Source organism: Setaria viridis, chromosome 2 (genome assembly GCF_005286985.2).
Source record: "Setaria viridis chromosome 2, Setaria_viridis_v4.0, whole genome shotgun sequence".
Classification (NCBI taxonomy): Eukaryota; Viridiplantae; Streptophyta; class Magnoliopsida; order Poales; family Poaceae; genus Setaria; species Setaria viridis.
Genome location: NC_048264.2, coordinates 38,977,495 through 38,999,151, shown reverse-complemented (window position 1 = coordinate 38,999,151; position 21,657 = coordinate 38,977,495). Strand labels below are relative to the sequence as shown.

The 21,657-nt window shown below is 45.4% G+C and overlaps 4 protein-coding genes and 1 pseudogene across 5 annotated transcripts; 3 read left to right on the top strand and 2 right to left on the bottom strand.

The window, feature by feature from the left end:
• Nucleotides 1-693: 693 nt before the first annotated feature.
• LOC117842202 (uncharacterized protein At4g14100) lies at nt 694-1,851 on the top strand. Its single transcript, XM_034722571.2, has 2 exons — nt 694-1,305; nt 1,387-1,851. The coding sequence occupies exons 1-2, from the start codon at nt 798-800 to the stop codon at nt 1,611-1,613; spliced, it is 735 nt and encodes a 244-aa protein (XP_034578462.1). The 5' UTR covers nt 694-797; the 3' UTR covers nt 1,614-1,851.
• Nucleotides 1,852-3,085: 1,234 nt separating this feature from the next.
• On the bottom strand, nt 3,086-4,439 carry LOC117842771 (uncharacterized). The gene is made up of 2 exons (XM_034723281.2): nt 4,239-4,439; nt 3,086-4,127 (listed from the first exon to the last, which is right to left on the bottom strand). The coding sequence occupies exons 1-2, from the start codon at nt 4,345-4,347 to the stop codon at nt 3,343-3,345; spliced, it is 894 nt and encodes a 297-aa protein (XP_034579172.1). The 5' UTR covers nt 4,348-4,439; the 3' UTR covers nt 3,086-3,342.
• Nucleotides 4,440-5,382: 943 nt separating this feature from the next.
• Nucleotides 5,383-16,499, bottom strand: LOC117846515 (protein GRIP). 2 transcript variants are annotated; one of them, XM_034727717.2, is made up of 21 exons: nt 15,740-16,499; nt 14,620-14,735; nt 14,241-14,410; nt 13,848-13,941; nt 13,286-13,372; nt 13,117-13,197; nt 12,750-12,875; nt 11,986-12,094; nt 11,829-11,908; nt 10,891-11,019; nt 10,707-10,807; nt 10,235-10,368; nt 10,051-10,148; nt 9,846-9,965; nt 7,517-7,544; nt 7,353-7,402; nt 7,004-7,075; nt 6,865-6,912; nt 6,153-6,258; nt 6,009-6,067; nt 5,383-5,842 (listed from the first exon to the last, which is right to left on the bottom strand). In XM_034727717.2, the coding sequence occupies exons 1-21, from the start codon at nt 16,188-16,190 to the stop codon at nt 5,732-5,734; spliced, it is 2,370 nt and encodes a 789-aa protein (XP_034583608.1). In that variant the 5' UTR covers nt 16,191-16,499; the 3' UTR covers nt 5,383-5,731. The 2 variants fall into 2 exon arrangements, with proteins under 2 accessions (XP_034583608.1, XP_034583609.1); XM_034727718.2 differs by having other exon boundaries at nt 14,620-14,749; nt 15,740-15,865.
• Nucleotides 16,500-17,251: 752 nt separating this feature from the next.
• Nucleotides 17,252-19,144, top strand: LOC117844380 (uncharacterized). The gene is made up of 2 exons (XM_072291899.1): nt 17,252-17,511; nt 18,021-19,144. The coding sequence occupies exons 1-2, from the start codon at nt 17,252-17,254 to the stop codon at nt 19,018-19,020; spliced, it is 1,260 nt and encodes a 419-aa protein (XP_072148000.1). The 3' UTR covers nt 19,021-19,144.
• Nucleotides 19,145-19,903: 759 nt separating this feature from the next.
• On the top strand, nt 19,904-20,998 carry LOC140221940 (uncharacterized; annotated as a pseudogene).
• Nucleotides 20,999-21,657: the final 659 nt, after the last annotated feature.

The window sequence follows — 21,657 nt, the reverse complement described above, 5'->3', positions numbered from 1 at the left end:
TATGGGTAAGAAGCAGGGCTGTTCGAGACAGAGAATGGCTTGTTTTTGGGCCGGCCATCTTGGCAAAAACAGCGTGAACATTAAAAGCCCGCATGAGTCTCCTGGCTTTTAGGCCGGTTTCAGCGAGGTTTCACGGGCCATTAAATCCTATGCCACATAAGCAGTTTTGCTGACTTAGCAACTTAATTATGAGAAGAGAGAAGAGGGGAGTTTCATCCCATAAAATCCAACTGGCACAGTTACCAAATCAATGAAACCAATTGAAACTTGCCCTGAGGATATTATAGTTTCATCGCAAGACACATTTGATTGTAACTCCACACAAAAATTAAATGCTCCAGATTATCTATGAAACAGTGTAATGAAACAGTTACCAAACCTTGCACTGAGACTGGCCTTAGCCCGTGTTAGTCATAGATTTAGCCTATAGTTGTATGAAACATTGTGTTCATATTGCGGCGATAATTTTCTATCCCAGAGTCAAATAATATAGTTATTTTTTTCACATACTTTTCAATGTGCAACCATATTTCGATGTTGAATAGAGGATCCGGTGAAAAAATTCTCATCAGATATCCTGGCGCTAGGGTGCGGAAAGCTTGTGCAGCTTCAGAAATCTCAAAGGAGTTTGTGCAGCCGGATCGCCAACCTCTGCTTCTCCTGCCTTCGATTGCCTGTGGACTCTGGTCGTCCATTCGCCAACCACCAGCCGACACGACACGACACGAACGAGCACACAACAAAGATAAGGCCCGCCCCCTCCCTGCCCGCTCGCTACAGTCCCCAGCTCGCGCGACATGGCGCCCACCCGCTGGCCCCCGCCGCCGCTCCTCATCCTCCTCCTCCTGTTCGCCGCCGCCGCCATGGTGGCAGAGGATGCATCCGGCCTGCCTCTCCCTTCGCCGACGCCGTGGCCGGAGCGGTTCCACGCGGTGCTGTTTACGAACCTGACCAACTACTCATCGGCCTCCACGGGCCCGCCGCTCCGCATCACGGACCTCTACTACGACTGGCCGCGGCGGCGGAACCTCAACCTGGTCCGCCACCAGCTCTCCGCCGACCCGCTCTACGACGTGGAGTGGAACAATGGCACCTCCTTCTACTTCGACTCCTCCACCTGCCGCGTCGTGCGGTTCCCCGTCGGCGTGCTGCCGCCCTGGTGGCTCTCCGGCGGCGGCGCCGAGTACGCGGGGCGCGCCGTCTCCGGCGGCATCGACTGCCACGTCTGGGGGAAGGCCGGGTTCATCGTCTACTACGAGGAGGCCGCCACGGGCCGGCCCGTGCGGTGGGACTTCATCGACGACGGTAGGTAACCCCAATTATTGTACGTTGAAGAGCAGCACCTGCATTCGGTAACGATCAAGCGCATTGGCACCGGATCTGCAGTGACGGGGATCAAGCAGTACGTGATTCGCTTCGAGCCCGGCCTGGCGCTGGAGGACGCGCAGTGGCAGGCGCCCGCGCACTGCTTCCCACCAGACGACGACGACGATGCAGAACAAGGGAAGGGCAATGACGATGTCGCAAGCAGCAGCAAGGAGGAGGTTGGGGTTGCGATGCTTGAGGCGGCCAGGCTACTCAGGAAGCTTGCAGGAGCTGCAGCAACCTCTTGATTGTGTTCTAGTAGCAACGTCTCATGTTGCTCCTGTGTGTAATATATGCAAGATTGAATAATGAGAGGCACATCTAGAACTAGCAAGAAGTAGAAAGATGAAGGCAGCTGCTTCAGGAGTTCAGGATGCAGCTTCCAGGACCAATCCAGCATGTTGTTCTTGGGAAGCCCTGGTCTGAGATGTGGGTCAGGCCAGTAATAAATTGTGAAATCACGCTGTGTGCGTTCGGATTCAGAAATATGGCAGTCGACTACAACTCATAAAATTTGCCTGAGAAATGTGAACCCCACCAAACAAACGAAAAAAATCTGAAAGTTCAGTAGAAGTGATTGGACTTGTTTTCCAACATGAAGGAGCAGATAGCATAACAATTGACTAATGAATCGGGAAATCATAAGCTGCTGAGTAGCATAACAAATTAATAATCTGAAGAGCATGATAAAACAACGCTGCATCATATGACAATTGGCTTCAGATCAATTTGTCAATAGAATTCATCCAACCTACTCTGCACAATATGCAGCAGTATGACAATAGACAAGCATGCAGCTATATTATTTTGCACCCTGCAGACTGCAGACCCATTCCAAAGTCCATAGTGGCACACTAGTACTGTTCTCTACCATGGCAATACCGAAGCCTACAAAAAATTCTGAACCACTGAAGAGCATAATAATCAGAAGCAAACCAAACCAAACATGGGATGTTTGGATCTTTAGTCCGGACTAAAGTTCATGTCACATCGAATATTCGGAGGCTAATTAGGAGAACTAAACATGAGCTGATTATAAAACTAATTACACAGATGGAGGCTAATTCGCGAGATGCACATGTTTACTGTAGCATCACTTTGTCAAATCATGGACTAATTAGGCTTAATAGATTTGTCTCGCAAATTAGCCACCATCTGTGCATTTGATTTTGTAATTAGTCTATATTTAATACTCCTAATTAGTATCTAAATATTCGATGTGACAGGAACTTTAATAGAAACTAAAGAACCAAACGGAGCTATGCAAAAGAGCAAAAAAGTCTCAAAGACGGGGTTACGTACAAGAACTACAGATCCTGAAGATGACTTGTCTTTTCAAGAGAACTATAGTAAGATGCAAATCCCCGAAAAAAAAACTCCGTTCCATCAAGCAATATACATTCAAAATGGCGGATCCAACTATGCACTGATTCCACCCACTTATATGCTGAGCACCAATTTCAAAATGGTGATCGATGTATGCAGAGATCGAATCACGACAATGATGGCCTTCCACTTGCTAATTCTGATAACCAAATTCAGAACAAGAACACTGCCACCAAATTCAAAATGGTGATCCGGGACATACACAGATCGAATCATGGCAACAACCAAATTCAGAACATCAGGCAACCTAAACTGACAGCGCCTCAGTACTACTACGTTTCAATCAGATTATAACCATCAAGCAAACAAAGCACCACAAAACGAGATTCTGAACTTGCAGCAGAGGTGATTGAACTTATTCACAGCACATTGTATGGCAAAATACGCATCTGTATTTCAACCCCAAACCAACTCCAGACACCAAAATAGTATTTCCTGCTAACTCAATCAACAGTTACCAATATTTCTTACTGACATCTACTAGATGGGTAGACTGCATCACGATATCCACATTACCGATCCAAAGAGAGGAAGCAAGAACACCACCACCTCCGGGAGATCACACAACTCAGGTGAGAGGCGCTGCAGCCCTCAGATCCTTCGAGCGGACGACCTGGGGATGATCCTCCTCTCCTTGCCGGCCATCGACACGGCACCGGACGCGGCGGAGGCCTTCTTCATCTCCTTGCTGCTCCTGAGGGAGGACCGAGGCCCCAGGCCCCCGGCGCGGCCCGCCGCGAAGTCGGCGGCCGGCATGGACCTCCTCACGGACTCGGCCCCGGTGGCGGTGTAGGCCTTCTTGGCGACGCGGCGCTTGGACAGCTCGACGGCGACGCAGGGGTCCTCGGCCACCGCCTCGGGGTCCAGCGCCGCGGACGCGGAGTCCTCGTAGGAGTAGGGGAAGCCGTGCTTGCGCTTGAGGCGCTCGTTGCGGCGCGCGGAGTAGAGGTCGTAGAGCCTGCCGCGCACGAAGAGCGGGCCGGCTGCCGGCGTGCCCGCGGCCCTGGCCACCGCGGCGAGGTTGAGCGCCACCAGCTCGTCGTGCGCGTCCGCGCCGGCGGGGAGGAGGTTCTCCTTCTCGGCGGCCCCCGGCGCCCTCGCCGGGGGCGTCGACGGCGCCGCGGCGGGGAGGAGGTTCTCCTTCCCGGCCGGCGCCCTCGCCGGGGGCGACGCCTCGGCGGCGGGGAAGTCAAGCTTGGCGCGCGTCTGGGTGGGGAGCGCCGCGGCCATGGACGTGCGCGCCGGGCTCGGCTCGAAGCGGGCCGGCGACGGGAGCGCGGAGATGGAGGCGCGCATCGGGCTCGGCTCGAGGCGGATCGGGGACGGGATCGCGCAGATGGACGCGCGCATCGGGGCCGCCGCCTTCTTCATCGACCCTGGAGAGTTGAGAAGGAACGCGCATCAGATCCACCCGGCGGCCGTCGCTGATGAATCAAAACCAATCGGCGAACGAAAGGGGAGGGATGGGGATCGGGGGACGCCCGTACCTGGCGGCGTCAGCACGGAGGACGCCGGCACCAGCGGCGGCCGGGGCACGCGGTGCGGGCGCGGGCGGAGGCGGCGCGGGGAGACGGCGAGCGGCGGGCGGCGGTCCATGGCCGGTCGCGCGGAGGTGGTTGCTTGCTCGGCCCTCGGCCTCTCGGGTTGGGATTTGGGGAAGACGATGTGGGCGAGGCGGAGGAGGTTTTAAGCGGAGGGGCGGCTCCAACGGTCGTCTCGGCTCTCCACCCTTTTCGAATTGGTCCTGACTCCTCCTGCGTCAGCGTGGCCAATTCTCACGGCCCGGCACCTGGATGGCGTCACCGCCGTGTGGGCCCTCAAGAGCGGGCAGCGTGGCATGCGCCGTTAATTTGTGCGGAGGCGCGTTTGTTTATGGTAATGACAATCACGGCGATTTAGGGTGATGGTGGTGGTGGGTGTACCGCGGTTATTATGGTAACCGTAACGTAGGAGCATTTTCTGCATTGAGTGCTTTCTTTAAATCTCCCTTGCCCAAAGGTGGCAGGAAGAAATTGTGCATTTTGTAAGGAGGAAATGAATTGGAGGATCTACGAACCAACCATTTTTGGCATCGGTGATGACTGATGACTGAGCAGAGATGCAAAGTTTGGCTTCCTTTTCTTTCCTTTTTCCGTCTCAGCTTCGAAATTTTCTTTTCTTTTCTTTCCTCCGAATTTTCTTTTCTATTTCCCCCCCTTTTTTTATTACTTACACAAAGGAACCCCGTAATCGTAAGAAAGTAGGTTTTTTAGCGCTGGGCCTAGCAAAAGTCGTCGTAGTATCAAACAAAACATATGCCTCTGCGCGTGTGATGGTTTGTGCCGATCCTATACAATATCAAGATCAAAATCATGCAAGAAAGCTGTATTAAGCAAGACCCTAACATATGTAATAAGAGACGCTTGCGCCACTGTTTCTGCTGAGCGTAATCCGACCATCCGAGCTACAAATACGCGTATGCTGCTTCCTGCCCTCCAAACAGCTTAACGCATGGACTTGCCTAAGGTTTCCAGAAAAAGATTGTGCAACATACATGGGTATTATTTTTTCAGCATACTAAAGTGACCCATATTAGGTCCAGCAACAGAAACCACGCTGTAAGCAGCGAAGACTGCACCGTAGCCGGAACGATAAAACTCAAAGTCCAATGCCAAATGATTCCTGGATCCTCAGAATGTTCAGCAAAATTTATACAACAGTCGATAAACCATTCCCCCCAACAACCTAACATGAGATGCTATATATGCCAGTCCCACAATTCATCCTTCGTTACATTTTTTATCTTGACTCGCTGTGGAACAAGTAGTTATACCTCTATATACACTACTTTTACAAAGGTGACAAGGGGAAGGAACGCCTGGAAATAATAAATGAATAAGCACGTTCTACAATCAGCAAAACTGTGGATCTGTAGGCTCAGAACATCCCCTCCCCCGGCTTTGATTGTGTGAATCTTCGAAAGCAATGGCCCATACCTCCGCTAGAACGAGAATCTTGAAAAGAATGAATTCGGTGTGGTTGCGCCATCTGACACCGCAGCAGCTTGTGAAGAAGCCACACTTGAGAGGACACCTTGCTGGCACTTCTTGAGCTGCCAAGTTTCAAGTGACGAAATGTCAAGCTCCCATTCAAATTGACTTGAATAGAACTTGGGCTCTAAGGCATCCACACACATAGTATACCAGTAAAAACAAGAATGGCCATGTAAAAAGCATCAGCAGCAAGAATGAACTTCCATGATAAAATACCCAGTTTACCTCGTCAGGACTGAATTGTAGTAGTGTCCCAACCACAGGCAGCAAGGCCCCCACTTCCCCTGGGACAAGATATCACGCTAATGTTTCATATCATCTGTTAATACTCAGATATAGCAACTATCGACAATAAGCAGTTCTAATTACCTGTTTCAAGAAGCTTTAGAATCACATTCTTGAGATATGTCATATCTATTCCTTCTCGCTTTTGTGATCTCTCCATATTGCGAAGCTCTGTTTTCAACATTGCTTCCTACAACAAACAATAGAAGCAAAAAAAGGGATGCCTCTTATGAAAAACAAGATATGTCAAATCCATGAACCAATAACTCCTTTTCTAGTTTCAGTTTAATCATGACATAAAACAAGATATATTCAATTGTAATATTACAAACATCATAAATGCTAAAGATAAAAACATTAGCATCAGAGTAACTAAGAAACATACAAGACCAAATAAACTGACATTATACAGCGAAACTCTTGTTTTTTAAAAAGATATGCAGTAGCAACAAGGCCAAGTATCCAAATTGTTTATACTAGACAACGAATACTTCAGTATCAGCTGGAGTGTAGAAGAACAATCGTAACCGCAATGCTAGCGTACTGGTCAATTAGCTAAATAGGCTTATCAAAGCAGCTTCAACTTCTAGGAATAACGCCTGGAAATTATGAGTTAACACATATACTCTACACAGCATGTTCTTCCAGTGAAGAAATCATTGCTTAATATAGACCATAATAAAATTTAATCCCAGTTAACATTCCACGACTAAAAAAGTCAGATGCATGGCCAGATCTAATCAAAATTATGCAACTAACAAAAAGTGTCAATAACTCAAAATCTCAAATGACCCACCTGTTGATCATGAAGACGGTTTTCACGCTCGAGCTCCTCAATCTCTTGCTGAAAAATAAAGGAAAACAAAAGCTTATCCACTTGGTCACCAAAACTGGAGGAAAAAGAGTGAGGAAATCCTGCTAAGCTGGTAGCCTACTTGAAGTGCTAAGATATGCCTCTGTGACTGAGCCAATTCCTCTTCTCGTTGCGCCTGTTGCCGTGCAAGAAGCTGAAAATGTAGGCATGGAGTATAAGTTGACAATCTTTCTCATCTAAGTAAATCCATTCGGCCTATGTATCAGTAAGCACGAAAGTGTTCTGGTTTGAATGATTACTTGAAATTTTTCATACAAAATCAGAGTGCAAAGTACCAAAGCACAGGGTACAAGTCCTAATTCAAGCATGTCCTATTTTAGACTAACACCAAAGCTAAAATATCAATTAATCCCAATTGCAACATTTTATATGCATTCCCGACTTATTTCTTCAGGGAAATGGGAAAGTACCAGAATTTGCTGCTCAGCCAATTCAACACTCATCGTATCCTTGACAGGTCCTGCAAATATAAGCCAATGACAATTAGTGACAAAACAATCCAGCTATTCAATTAAGAGGAAGAATACAGAAGAGAATGGACAATGAAACATGATATTGACACAAAAAAACCTACCTTGACTTTGATGATCAGTGTTGCTAACCTGTGACATCAATGAAATAATATCATCAACATTATCTTAAAATAATAGCGCTTATTTTAAATTTTGTAGTGTTAGAGTATATTAGGCAACTCCGGATATGGTTAGTTTAGGATTGATCGTAAACCCGGGATAACCTTCCTTATCTCTAGGAGAGGCTACTTGCCCTCCAAGCCATGTACTCCTATATAATCAGCCCAAGAGGCTCAAGCAATACATCCCACGCATAATACACAATCTTACATGATATCACGAGTCTAGGTTCAAACCCTAGGCCTCCGGCTTCCGCTGCCCTCGCGCCGCCCCCGGGGAGATCGATCTTCACCGGGGGCAGCGCCCTCGTAGGATGCGCGACCGATCCATCTGATCCGCTGTGCCGTCGTGGTCAACCAGCAGCAGAGGGGCCTACCTCTACCCGTGGCCGATCGGATCCACGTCCGCGCCGCCATGGGGCCGCCGCCGGGCCTGCCATGCCTCCACGTCGTTGTTTCCTCCGGCTTCGCATCTGGATCCGCCGCTCCCTCTGTGCACCAGCCCAGGCACCCCCCCTTCCTACCTACGCCGCCACACCGCTGCCTCTGAGCGCGAGTACGCAGCTGCGAAGGACACCCGTGGGGACGCCAGGCCACCATGCCGTTGGGGCCGTCAGGCCACTGCACCACCGGTCGACCTCGCTGCCGGGCCGCAGCGCTGTGGGGCTCCGCCCCTCCCGCCCTCCCTCGCCGGCCCTCTCCCCCGCGCCGTCCCCTTCCTCCCCTAGCGCCGCCTTTGCTGCTGCCTTGAGCGTGAGGACGCAGCTGCGGGGACGGCTCATGGGGCTACCAGCCTGCCGTGCTGCTGGAGCGGAGAAGCCGCTCCGGGCACACCCCGCACCGTCGACCTCACTCGTTGGGCGGGCCTCTGCTTCTCTCCTCCTTTCTTTTTTCCTTTGCCCGTGGTTGACCACGGTGGGGAAGAGATAAGGGAGGAGGGGAAACTACTAGGTGCACCCGAGATTGTACCTGCGGGCCACTTCTTGCTGCTGCTGTTTTTCTTTTTCCCGATCGGAGATTGGTTTTGCATCGCCCTGCCATTCGTCGCCACTCCATCGTCGACACTCCCGAGGACGAGGTTGTCGTTGCGTCCTCCTAGGCTGCAGCAGCGACGCTCGTGATCAAGCCATCATCGCCGGTGTCACCGCCTTTTCAGGCGGTGGCACCACCCAAGCTGCTGGTCCTCGTCAAGCTGGCTCTCGGTCCGAGTCCGCGCCTATTGCCACATGCTCGCGGACACCGCTGCCGATGTTGCTAAAGGAAGATGCATTTGCACTCTTTAGCTGCACCATCTACCATCGCAGTCGGCTCATCGTCCTGCTGAACCTGTCGGCAAGAAGCTGCTGATTTTGTGTATCGGGCACCTTCGCTGACGCTTCGGACCCGTGCCCTCCTCCACGGCTTCGACCACGTCCACCTCGACCTTGGCTACTTCGGCACTAAGGGGCTATCATCTGCTTGACAAGCCTTGTCAGCTCCTATTCCAGCCACAGTGTCTACGGCGCATCGACGGTTGTGACTGCAGGGGGATGTCAGCTTTTCAGGTTATTCTCCAATCTCATTGTCTGCGCGCTCCCGCTGTGACTGCGGGGGATGCTAGAGTATATTAGGCAACTCCGGATATGGTTAGTTTAGGATTGATTGTAATCCCGGGATAACCTTCCTTATCTCTAGGAGAGGCTACTTGCCCTCCAAGCCATGTACTCCTATATAATCAGCCCAAGGAGCTCAAGCAATATATCCCACACATTATACACAATCTTACATGTAGAATACCAATCATAAGGGAAGAGAATTCTGCAATGCAATGGTGAACTTAGTTAGTAAGAGCTTGTTTTAATGCACAGTTATTTTAAGAGTTTTTGAAAAAAAAAATACTATAGTTCTGCAGAATATTTTCGTTTTGGAAAATTAGATATGCTCCATTGTAACAGATCTTTTAGTTTTGAAAACCTTGATTAAAATGCAGTTTTTCGGAGTTTAGAAATTTCATCCGCAACCTCTTTTTTCTAAACCATGGTATTGTGTCTCTCTGATTTCAAAAACTTTGTTTCTTGGTACCACATTTTTCTAAACTATAACATTCAAACAGGCCCCTAAGTGTTTTCATCATTATATTCTTGATTTGAAAGTGCCAGCTGTTATATGTTCCCTCCATAAGTAAATTTATGATGTTCTGGACATCAACATAATCCCCAATATGGAGCTTTGGCCACTACCTTATATAGATTATAAAGGTAGCAATGAATGGGTTAAGCTCTAAATGACTTACTTCTGGTTTAGCCTCTAAAGAAAGGTGAAGATCCCTGTTTTCCTCGAGGAGTTTAGCTATTTCTTGCTCCTTGTCTTCAATCATTCTATCAGCAATATCACGGAAAGATTGATGTTCTTCCTAAAAAACCAAGCATATATTAAAATCCTGGATCAAAGACATAATAAGGGCATGAAGATAGCAAGGGCAATGTCCAGGAAGAAACCTTCAGTTTCTCGTATCTTAGCGTCAACTCCCCTAAATTCTTTTGAAGTTCATCATCAACATGGCCATTGGTCTGAGCCTTCAAAGACTCACATTTCACTGCACCATCACATTCATAATTTTTGTCATCATTTCCCATCAAAAGAAAGGGGATCTTTCTGAAGTAAATAGAATTAGCAGCTTACATCTCCAGTTTTCCTCTACATTTGCCAAGTTTTTCTCCCACGATTCCTTTTCCACGATGAAATTAGAAGTAACAGAATCTAACTTCTTCATTACATTCTTTAGCTTTTTCTCAGCATCAGCAAGCGCCATATCTCTGAATGAAAATAAAAGTAAAGAGTGGATAGTTGGCAAATAATAAAACTCACAGGGCAAAGGTTGATGGAATGGTATATAATGCATCAGCTAACAGGTTTTGTGCTGTGAACAACAGTAAGTTAACAGCCAGAGTATAACAGTAATAGCATGCATAGTTTGCTACAATGTATACTGCTTTGCTAGTGATCTCCAAGAAATAGCTAAAGTTAAGAGAACTGCAGCTACTGCAGATAACATATTTGACAAACTAAGTTGGAGGTTAATGTCAAGCACATCAAGCGCTGATGGAAGCCTATCAGATTTGATTTCGCTGAGCAGAAAGTTAAGTCCTCCTACCTTGCCTCAATCTCTTCATCATGTCTGGATTGAGCTTCTTGAAGATCATGGATTGCTTTATCTCGTTCTGCCAAAGCAGCTGCCACCTCCTTTTCAGCTTCCTTGATTGAAAGCAATAGCAATCAATTAAACCAGTCCAAAAATCTTCAGTTACATCAGATATCTAGATAAAAAGATGGCATACCCTTATTGCCTCTTCATGTTCTTTAACCAAATCTGAACTTTTAGCTGCGTTAATCTCAGCATCCTTCTTTTGTAGAAGTGCATGTGCCCGGACTTTGTACGCAGAAAATTCACTTTCCAGACGACTAATCTGCAAAATTTGAAGGGCTTAATATGATATTTTTTTACAATTATAAGTCGCAGTGCATGCCATATTTTCCATTTGAAAATGTCAATGAAACCAGTCCTTAAAATTAGGCTGGAACAATTAACTGATCAGGACCATTTTAATGTATTTCCCAGGCTTAAAAATAATTATCTGTGTGCCAAGCCATCTCTTTCACGAGTTCTCCAAAACTGAAAATGTTAATAAAGTTTCGCTGCTGTTAAGGTAGAAACCATCTTTTAAGGAAGATATACATAACACAACTATGCAATTCACTGTTGCAATATTAAGCCAATGAGTTCATACTATAGAAGAAATCCCTGTTTTTTATACATCCTGCATCTGTACTCCAATGTCCCCACTACAACCTCAGTACAGAAGCTCATGGTATTAATGGGCAGAAAATGCAATGCGCATGCAACGATCAAAGATATGCACGCATAATCTTGCTGTTACTTAGATAAAAACAAGCTATCATGAACCTCATGATGATAGGGTAGTGATAGTAAATAATGTGTAGCTTCACCACCTAATACAACTAACAACCTGGAGATAAGGGCTCCAATAAAAAGGATGGAAAGAAGGTTCTTCCCATCCACTACCTTACCTGATATTGTGTACAACAAGTAGGGAATGAAGTGTTAAAAAAGTGGTACTAAGGAATGAACTATATGGACTCTTCTAGCTATGCAGGAAGAAGACATATGAACCATGCAAAAAACTTGCAATAAAAATATCAGGGAAGTTCATTTTGCTTCATGTTTGCTAAGTTTAAACTCATCATACCAATATACCTCATGTTTTGCAGCCATTAGATCAGAGTCTTTGGCTTGTAACAGCTGATTTTGTGTTGACAACTCTAACTCCAATTGACCTGCAGAATATCCAAACAGGTTCATAGATGTATCAATGTTGCACCAAAATCAAAATGGGAAGTACCAGCAAACTTACTCTTAAGTTTTGTAGATTCTATTTCAGATTTAAGGCGCGCATTTTCTGATGCTTCCAGCTTTGACCTAAGAGATTCACAAGTAGCCTCCCAGCTTTGCCTTTCTTTTTCCTGAGTAATTATAGAAGTTAGACGAGTTTTGTTAGTTCCTCCAAGACATCATAAATGATCTACCAAACATAACAAGAGCTGTTCAACAGTTGTCTTGACTAAAAATTAAAAATATTCTAGTGATGGAGTGGTAAAAATAGTAGTGAAGCTAACACTAATTCCTTGGTTTTACTGGAATCAGTCACTTTTCAAATCAAATGATTGCGATGCAAATTAATGCATCATGTGGCAAGCCCATACACAAGACAAGAACTGAATAAAGTAAGGAATATGTAGAAATATGGTTGCATTCAGAGAACATGTGACAGTAAATTAAATTCATGTGAGGCCTAGAAGTTCTACGAACCTATTAAACTTCAGGTTACCGTAATCTACTAACAAAATGACCATGTGTTCTGTCCGCTCTGAATAATGGGCAGAGTTTCAAGTCACAGAAGTCTTTTTGTTCAGCATTTCTTCTACGGTTATGCCAGCCTCAAATGCGAGCAAGCAGTAAGCTCATTAATCTAAAACTCATCATGGTTTGTATGAAACTAATCAGCATTAGAACTACTTCTCTTCATATGTCTGCCAATTTGAATTTGGCATCTATGACAAGGTATGCTCAAACTTCGTACAGCAATGGTATGTATCAGAACAAATTAGAGAAACATACGTGTTCATCCTTTAGATGAGCAAGCTCCCCTTTAACCTCCTCCAGAGTAGCTCTAAGCCGGGCAGCTTCACCCGTTGATGCTGCTTCTATTTCAGCTATTTCTGAGTCTTTCTCTGTTAGTACCGCCTGAAAAAGTATAATTATATGAAAAAATTCCAGCTAACTGTGCTTGTTTACTATAATTCACCGTTTATTCCCAGCATACTGAGATCAATCTATTCAGCTACTCACTACTTTGCCAACATTAAAGCAGACCAAGAAAATGGTAATACTACAAAGCATTTAGACAACAGCTTAACATGAATTAACACTAAATGGAATTATAGTTTTATGATGTATAAATGATGCTATTTACTGGGTCCATTACCTGTAAAGACTTTATGGTTTCAGATGCCTTCGTCCTTTCTGCAGAAACTTCTGCTAGCTGTGCCTGCAAGCTTTCTAATTGCTGACGACAAATGAGAGCTTAGATTACCTTAACATTTTTTGTGAAATCATGCTTTCGAAATTTAATTCCTGATTTTTTTTCCTCGTACCTTCTGATGCTTAGCAGTGAGCTCTGAAATTATTGTCATCCTCTTATCTTCAGCAGATTGAAGGGATCCTTGAACTTTCTCTAGCAACTTTACAAACATCACATCGGTCACTTGTGTACTTGTTACATAAACTAAATAAGCTAACACAATAATGTTAACAGTTCTGTAGATTTGACTCAAAATGTGAGCAGTTTAGATCAGAACAAATAATTGCTAGTGCTAACCAAATACATCGACATCCTGTCATACAACCTATATATTAGACTGTTGAAATGAGCCTGAATCTCTTACAGTTTCACTTTGCTTATTTTAGCTTAGATATATAAACCAACATTTTAGAAAGTAACTTAGTCAATGTCATCCTAGTGCTAGCTAGACCTATCTCCCCCTTCCGCCATCCATATAAGCACCATAGAACTTGGCACCCTCCTAAAGCCATAAAAGAATTTTTAGTATTCCAACTACATGCCCTGCAACTCTTTAATGCTTTCTTAGGCCATGCATTTCCACTTTTAAAGGTCATCAAACAAAAAAAAAGACAAAAACCATTACATTTACATACCTGCTCTTTTTCAAGCACTGATTGTTGCAGTTTCTCGAGGGAATTGTTTCTGGCCTCCAAGGTGAGACGTGTCTCATCAAGGTTAGCTCTCAACCTAAACATGGTTTGCATTCACTTTTAATATGTATATTATGTTAAATTAGCATGTTGTGAAAGACTTCATGAAAGGACTGCAAACATTATTTCCATCAGCAATTGAGGAGCTACCGATATAAATATAGGACTGTAACTATAACGGAGGAGCTGCTGTCCAACATAGTCAGATTTCATATAACTATTCCACTCAGATCCACCAACCCCAAGGAAGGAGAGAAACGGCAGTTTAGTGTTATATTCACGATATGCTAGAAGATGGCATGTGCATTGTACAATGACATTAATAAAGTCACTCACTTGCTGTTCACTGCCCGCAACTGCTGTCTTTCAGCATCCATTGACCGCAAGGCCTCACTAGCCTGTTGACGAGCACGTTCCAGTTCTTGTTGTGCCGCTAATTGCAGAGAAGCAGCCTGCTCAGCCTTCTGATTGACTTCATTAAATCGAGCTTCCAGGTCATCTTTTTCCTGTAAATGTGTAGGAAGAGACTAAAACTCAACTGCTCCTTGTTTCACGTGATTTAAAAATTTTAGTAGCTTTATTTTCAAGCTAAGGTGCAGAGGACAGCAGAAAATTTCCATATTTAGGGAGAAGGCCAAAGCAGCAAATTATAAGATCTAATATTCTCAAGCTAATGTGCAGATAGGACAGCTGAAAATTTAAATTTGACCACTACCTTTTGTATATCTTGTATACGCTGTTTTGCACGTTTGTGAAGCCTCTGGAACTTGGTGTCCAGCTCAACATATTTGTCGTCACGTTCTTTTAGTTCCTTTTCCATTTTCTGTTCAGCTACATGCATGGAACTAATGATGAATAAGATTCTGAAACAAGAAAGACAAAAACAGTAGCAGCAAGGACGAGGTTGTATGACATATTATAATGAAATAACAGGGTGTACTCTGATAGTCTGATCAAGCTAAGATACAGCTATTCTAGAAATAAATTCAGAAAAGTAATCACGCACATGTTTAACATGCGATTGCCTCAGAACTGTAATAATACATGCATAGTGGGAAGCTCTGCCAAACGGCAGTTTACAGGGAATCACGGATTCTATGAAGTGATTCTTTGAAATAAACTAGATGCTTGGAGATTAGAATAAAAAATAATTAAAAAAAACTAGCTTCTCCTGGTTCATTTCACACCCATAATCACCTACCCCATAGAGTTTATCTTAGAGAATCACTTTCAGCCACACAAGTAAATAAGATTAACTTTCATACTTACCCTTTTTACACCCATACATTTCTGCCAAAAGAGGCATGCCTGTTGGGGTATTTGCTACATTGTTACTTTACTTATGTCATTAGTGACATATCAGAGTGTATGCTGATCTGACAAACCTCACGCCCACCAGTTCTCAATGTATCTGCTCCTCTATAAAACGCGATTTTCTAAACCAAACAATGCCCTAGCCATTTTGACTAGTATGCTAGTTTGACAACTTGTATTTCATAATCACAGATTCACAGGCATACATTAGGAGAAGTTATTGCAACAGTATGGACTTACAGACAAGCTCAATAGCAAATCCGCCGCCTACAATTATGTTGGATGATTCAAATTATTAGCGAGACAAGTCTTTAACTGACACACGATGAAGTTTGGCCTTTGGTGGTACATACAGAGATTTTCAGTCAATCAAGGATAGCTTGTTACTTGCAATGTGGTGAACGTAAGGGAAGCAGGGATAAAACATGAGCTTAGCAAAAGTGAGAGTCATTCCAAGTTCATCAATGCTCGGTGGCCGACTACACTTCATTAGCGAAGGCTCAAGGGGAGTAGCGGCTAACCTTGGGCGAGCTTGGCGGTGAGCCCCTGCACCTTGCCGTCGGCCTCGGCGTAGGCCACGTTGACGTGCTCCAGGGCTTTCTCCGTGGCCTCCCGCGTCAGCCGCTGCTCCTGCACCTCCCTGGTCAGCTTCTCCACCTGCTCCTTCAAGCCCCTGACGAGCTCCGAGCCCTCATCCGCGCCGCCCGCCGGCCGGGCGCCGGCTATCTGGGACTTGAGGTACTCGTTCTGGAGGCCGAGCTCCATGACCTCCCGCGCGAGCTCCTCCTTCTCCTTCTCGTGGTGGGCCCGCGCCGCCGCCTCGCCCCCGCTAGCCGGGCTGTCCTCCCCCGCCGGCACTTCCTGCTCAGCCGGCGCCCTCTCTTCTTCCGCCGGCGCAGGTTCCGCTGCCTCCGCCGCCTCTTCCCCCTGGTTCGGCGCCGGCGCCGGCGCGGCGCTCTCCTCGGGATCCATCTCGCCGAGCCGGATCCAAATGTGTTCCGCTCGCGGGGGTTGGACCGGGAGGGTTTGCTTCGAATTGAGGGTGAGGCGGGAAGAGATAATGGTTTTCAAGGAGGAAGCCGGGATCTCGGACGGCCTCAGCGGAGGGGGAGGAGGGAGAAGGTGGGGGCGGCCGCCGTCGGTGGCAAACGGAGGAGGGCCGGAGGAGGAGAGACGAGGAGCTGGATCGCGGCCGTGCAACGTTGGCTGACAGGTGGGCCCTAAGATCGGGCAGTACTGTGGCAGTGGCGTGAGATGTCTGCAACGGTTTGGACACCACGGAGTCGGGAGGATGGAGGTGAATCCCGAGGTCAACTCCAATTTGAAGTAATATAAAAGAATCCATTTTTCAAAAGGAGAAAAGAGATAAATTTCTTTTTCTTTTCAGTGAAATTGGTAAATTTCGTTAGCACGTTTTTTTCGGTTGCAGGAGACACTGGGTTTCTTTTCAGTTTTTTTTTCACTATTAAAGATCTATTACATGTCTACATCTCATCTTAAATAGTACGGCTGCTTGACTAATTGATGGCCCTTATAGTTTAGTCATGGATTTAGCTGCTTAAGGGCACGTACAACGGGGCTGTAAGCCTCGTCTCCGTAGCCTCCAAAATGCAAAAACCCCCCGCCGCTCAGCAGTAAAGGAGGAAAGAGAAGATGAGCGTCGCCTCACCACGCGACGGCCCGAGCTCGTGCTCCCAGGCCAAGACACCGGCTCGCCGCGCGTTGTACGGAGGCGTCGCCTCGCGGATCCAGCTGCGCGCGAGAGAGAGAGGTGAAGATTGCCGCCAAAATCCCCAATATATGTCTCGACTTCATCCTTCTCCGCCTCCACCATTCTTCCTCGCCCATCTCCACCGATCTCTGCTGCACTGCCTCGTCGTCGACTGTCTCCGCCGTCCTCGCTGTCGTTGCCTGTCTGTCGCCGTTCTGTGCTGCCCAGCCACCGTCCGATGTCAAAGGAGGCGGCACCGGCTTCGAAGAGGAAGGCTACGGTGGCGGAGAATACCAGGACGTCCGCCGCTCCGATGGCGGCGATGGGGAGCAGGCTTCCCCGTGGAACCGGCTTGGCGGCAGCATTCATGGGGCGTGCAAGCAGCTTGGCAGCAGCACCCAACTCATCCAACTCGGCGGCGGCCCTCTTCCCTGCTGGTCGCGGATTTGGCTCCACCGGATGGGGATTTCCAACATCTGGTGGCTCTCCTTCCTCCAATGGATTCCCAATCCCTCCTTCCCCATGTCCAGTATGGTGGGAAGCACCTGGAGTTGGTACTCCATCGAATTGGGATCCAACAAGGTAAAACACTAAGCTCTATCTGTAAATTAACCCATGTGTGCTCTGAATGTTTGTTCTTCCAGTAGAATCTTTTGCTCTGATTGAATGTCTGCTCTGTATATTACTTTCTATTTGTCAGCGGCAATGCTTAAACTATAGGACTACTCCAAATGCTAATTTCATATCTTGAATTTGTGGTGTTAAACTGCTATCAGGTGCTGTTAAATTAGCTCTTTTTTGGTGTGAACCACTCAGTTTGTGCTCAGTTTGGTGTGAACCACTCAGTTTGTGCTCTGAATTTGGTTCTGAACACATAACAAAAGTGATATGTTATATACCACACTTTGTAGTGATTCCCTATAGGATTACAGAATGTGATCTGTTATAAGAAACTGAGATGCATATTGGTAGTGCTAAAATTATTAGGACTATCTGATTAGGTGCATTCATAATGCATAAGTTGATGGTACCCCAATTTTTGCACATGGTGGCACTATTAATTTCTGATGTGTGTTATTTTTGTACTTAAGGGACAAAGAGACACACCCACCTGGTGGATTTATGAGTTATTTTCCTAACCAGCCGCATAACTTTCATTTGGTTGGAGCAACAATGAGTACAACAGTTTCAAACCACAATGCTGAAAGTTCACCAATAGATTTGGAAAATTTATCTGATCACCAGCATGATGGAGTTGATAGTGACAGTGAAAATGTAAGAACTGAAAAGCGGATCTTATGGACAATAGATGAGGATGAAAAATTGATGAGCTCTTGGGTTGAAAATTCTACGGACTCTACACAAGGAGCTGATAGGGATGGCAACCAGTATTGGGGTGAGGTTGTTGATTCGTACAACAAGAGTATCCCGTTAAATAGGAAAAGAAATGCCAAGCAATGCAAGGATCGATGGCACAAGATCAATAAGTGGACTGACCTTTTTGAATGTGCTTACTTGAAGGCTCAAAGAGTATTTGCAAGTGGTTATTCTGAGGATATGTGGTATGATGCAGCCCAAACCTTTTATGTGGAGGACAACAAAAAGCTTAAGCTAGGACCCTTCACGCTAAAAAAGGTTTGGAAAGCTTGCCGAGGAGAGGATACAAATGATGAAAGTTCAGATGAAATGCCAAAGAGACCAATAGGGCAGAAAGCAGCAAAAAAGGCTTCTCTTGCTGCAAAAGGTAAATCAAAGGAACTAGGTGAAGATGGTATATCAAAAGAGTCAGCAATTGATGTGGATGGACTTGATAAGTTGAGCAAAATACAAGAAAATGTTGCTGCAAATCGCATGAAGGCGTTAGAGATTCAACAGAATTTGTCTGCTGAGAAGCTTGAAAGCTCTAGGATGGCTCACCTTACTGCTCAGGAGAACAGAGAGGCAAAGAAACTTGAGAAAGAGGCTAAGATGATGGAGGCCTACACTACTCTCATCTCTAGAGATACAAGTGCAATGTCTGATGAAGAAAAGTCTGAATATATTGCTACCATGAAGTGTTTTAGAGAGAGGCTATTTCCCAGTAGTACTTAATTTTGGTATGTATAGCTGCAGTGTACTGTATACTCAGTTTATTATTACCAGCTATAATCTGATTGTGTGTTTGTGATTGCAGGGACTATGAAGACATTTGAGATGAATTTTGCTATAATTTTGGCTTTTTCCAGTGTAGTACTATCTGGACTGTTCAGTTATCTAGTGTGTGAACTTGTGAGTTAAATTGCTATCATTTTTTCAGTTTATGAACTTGTAAGTTAAAGTGCTATCTCGATGAGAAAAATGCTATCTGGACTTGTAAGTTTTTCAGTGTATGAACTTGTAAGTTAATTGCTATCTGGACTGTTCAGTTTTTCGTCAACCATATGTAATCTGGAAGCATCAATTTGTGTTTGTCTAGTGTGAACAGATGGCCGTTTTCATGTTCAGTTGTGCATGTCAGTTTCAGCATGTGCCTGTTCAGTTTGTGCGTGCACCAGTTTATCTGTGCGTGTGACTGTTCAGCTATGCGTGTGACTGTTCAGTTTGTGCGTGTGACTGTTGAGTCTGTGCCTCTTTGCTTTCCTGATTGGTGTATAAAATGTTTGCGAGTGGTAGAGACTTTTTCCATTCCATTTTCATCCGGCATAGTATACTCTTTCCTATGGACTCTCCTTCGCCACCAGATGATCAAAATTATCTTGAGGAAGCCGAGGATTTTGATCCTACAGAGGTGTTCACTGTAGAAGATTTGCTAGCAGAGGATGAAATCTTGGAAGAATTTATATGCAAGATTGGAGATCAATTGATGGCCGGTACTGTTGAAGAATCATCTGAAACTCGCCACCGTCGACGACAGATTGGACCAAGGAGGTACATACCAAGGAGTCGTGAGAAAGGTCATGATGATCTCGTCGCTAATTATTTTTCCGCAAATCCTATATACACCGATGAAATGTTCCGTAGGAGATTTCGCATGAATAAACCCTTGTTTCTTCGCATCGTACATACTTTAAGTGAGAGGTTTCCTTATTTTACACAAAGGCCGGATGCAACCGGTAGAGAAGGGCTGTCATCACTTCAAAAGTGTACATCGGTTATTCGGATGCTAGCATACGGTACACCGGCAGATGCACTTGATGAGGTGCTCAAGATTGCAGCAAGCACTTCATTGGATATTTTGGGAAAATTTGCTATTGGAATTATTGAATGTTTTGGTAATGAATACTTGCACCCTCCTACTACCGATGAACTAGAAAAAATTTTACAAGTCAATGAGGCTCGAGGTTTTCCTGGAATGTTGGGAAGCATTGATTGTATGCACTGGGCATGGAAGAATTGTCCAAAAGGATGGGCTGGTATGTTCACACGTGGTGATAAGGGTGTTCCAACTATGATCCTCGAAGCAGTGGCCTCTCATGATCTCCGTATATGGCATGCCTTCTTTGGTACCGCCGGATCTCAGAACGATCTCAATGTTCTAAGCAAATCACCACTATTCATCGATGTCATAAAAGGTGAAGCTCCTAAGGTACATTAAATTGTAAATGGAAATCAGTATGAAATGGGCTACTACCTCGGTGATAGAATATATCCAGAATGGGCGGTGATCGTGAAGACAATATCGTCTCCTCAGACGGATAAAGACAAACTATATGCAAAGATGCAAGAAGGAGCAAGAAAGGATGTCGAGTGCGCATTTGGCGTTTTGCAGTCCCGCTTTGATATTGTTCGTCGACCGGCAAGGCTTTGGAAGCAGATGGACGTTATCAACATAATGCAAGCTTGTGTTATCCTTCACAACATGATTGTGGAAGATGAGAAGGAATTGGTTAGAGTTCCTTTGGATGTCAATGAGAATGCGAGTGCGAAGATAGTGCTCCCGCCTGAAGTTCGCACTAGCAACGACCCTAATCCATGCTTTACAGAGGTGCTTTGGAGGAATTCCGCTATCCAAGCTCGGCCCACGCATAGGCAACTCAAGAAAGATCTAGTCGAGCACATATGGCAGCGCTATGGAAATAGAGGAAATTAGAAAAAAATGTTGCAATCATATTATATTATATTTGTTTTATGAGAACATGCTATATGCCATTATATATAAATATCATTTGCATTTATGGTTATAAAAAATATCGTAATCATGTTCATATTACATTTGTTTGTTTCTTATCAAACAACATCACAATGGTCTACTAAAATGATATGCACGATTGATCATGGCTAAATCCGAGCATTAAAACACTTGCAGACAACTAAACAGACAGCCTCTGTCTGTGGGTTGTACGTAGTGTCTGTTTACCCGTCTGTATTGTTGATCCCAATAACATACAGACAGGAGGCTGTCTCACCGTTGTACATGCCCTAAGCGAGGAGCATAGCAGCAAGCCAATAATGAGACTTTTGTAACTTTCATAAATCTATTGTTGTGGACATTTATGTGTGCTTAGAAGAAAACACATGTTTTTTTGAGGATTACAACTGTGTTCAATGCATCGAGAATTGTGAGGGGACTCTCAGCCACCTATTCTTTGAGTGCCCCATCAGCCAGGCTTGTTGGATATTCCTAGGCATTAACTGGGACGTGAATTTGCCACCACTTGACATGATCATTCAAGCTAGAGAACAGTTTGGGAATTGCATCTTCAGGGAAATTGTTATCATTGCCAGCTGGGCTATTTGGACACATAGAAA

Coding starts and splice junctions, on each gene's coding strand:
- LOC117842202 (XM_034722571.2), top strand. CDS start 798: ATGGCGCCCACCCGCTGGCCCCCGCCGCCGCTCCTCATCCTCCTCCTC. Junction 1,306..1,386: donor GTGGGACTTCATCGACGACG/GTAGGTAACCCC, acceptor CCGGATCTGCAG/TGACGGGGATCAAGCAGTAC.
- LOC117842771 (XM_034723281.2), bottom strand. CDS start 4,347: ATGGACCGCCGCCCGCCGCTCGCCGTCTCCCCGCGCCGCCTCCGCCCG. Junction 4,128..4,238: donor CTCCGTGCTGACGCCGCCAG/GTACGGGCGTCC, acceptor TCAACTCTCCAG/GGTCGATGAAGAAGGCGGCG.
- LOC117846515 (XM_034727717.2), bottom strand. CDS start 16,190: ATGGATCCCGAGGAGAGCGCCGCGCCGGCGCCGGCGCCGAACCAGGGG. Junction 14,736..15,739: donor CACCGCCAAGCTCGCCCAAG/GTTAGCCGCTAC, acceptor CCATGCATGTAG/CTGAACAGAAAATGGAAAAG. Junction 6,259..6,864: donor ACCGTCTTCATGATCAACAG/GTGGGTCATTTG, acceptor TGTTTGTTGTAG/GAAGCAATGTTGAAAACAGA.
- LOC117844380 (XM_072291899.1), top strand. CDS start 17,252: ATGGGGAGCAGGCTTCCCCGTGGAACCGGCTTGGCGGCAGCATTCATG. Junction 17,512..18,020: donor TCGAATTGGGATCCAACAAG/GTAAAACACTAA, acceptor TTTGTACTTAAG/GGACAAAGAGACACACCCAC.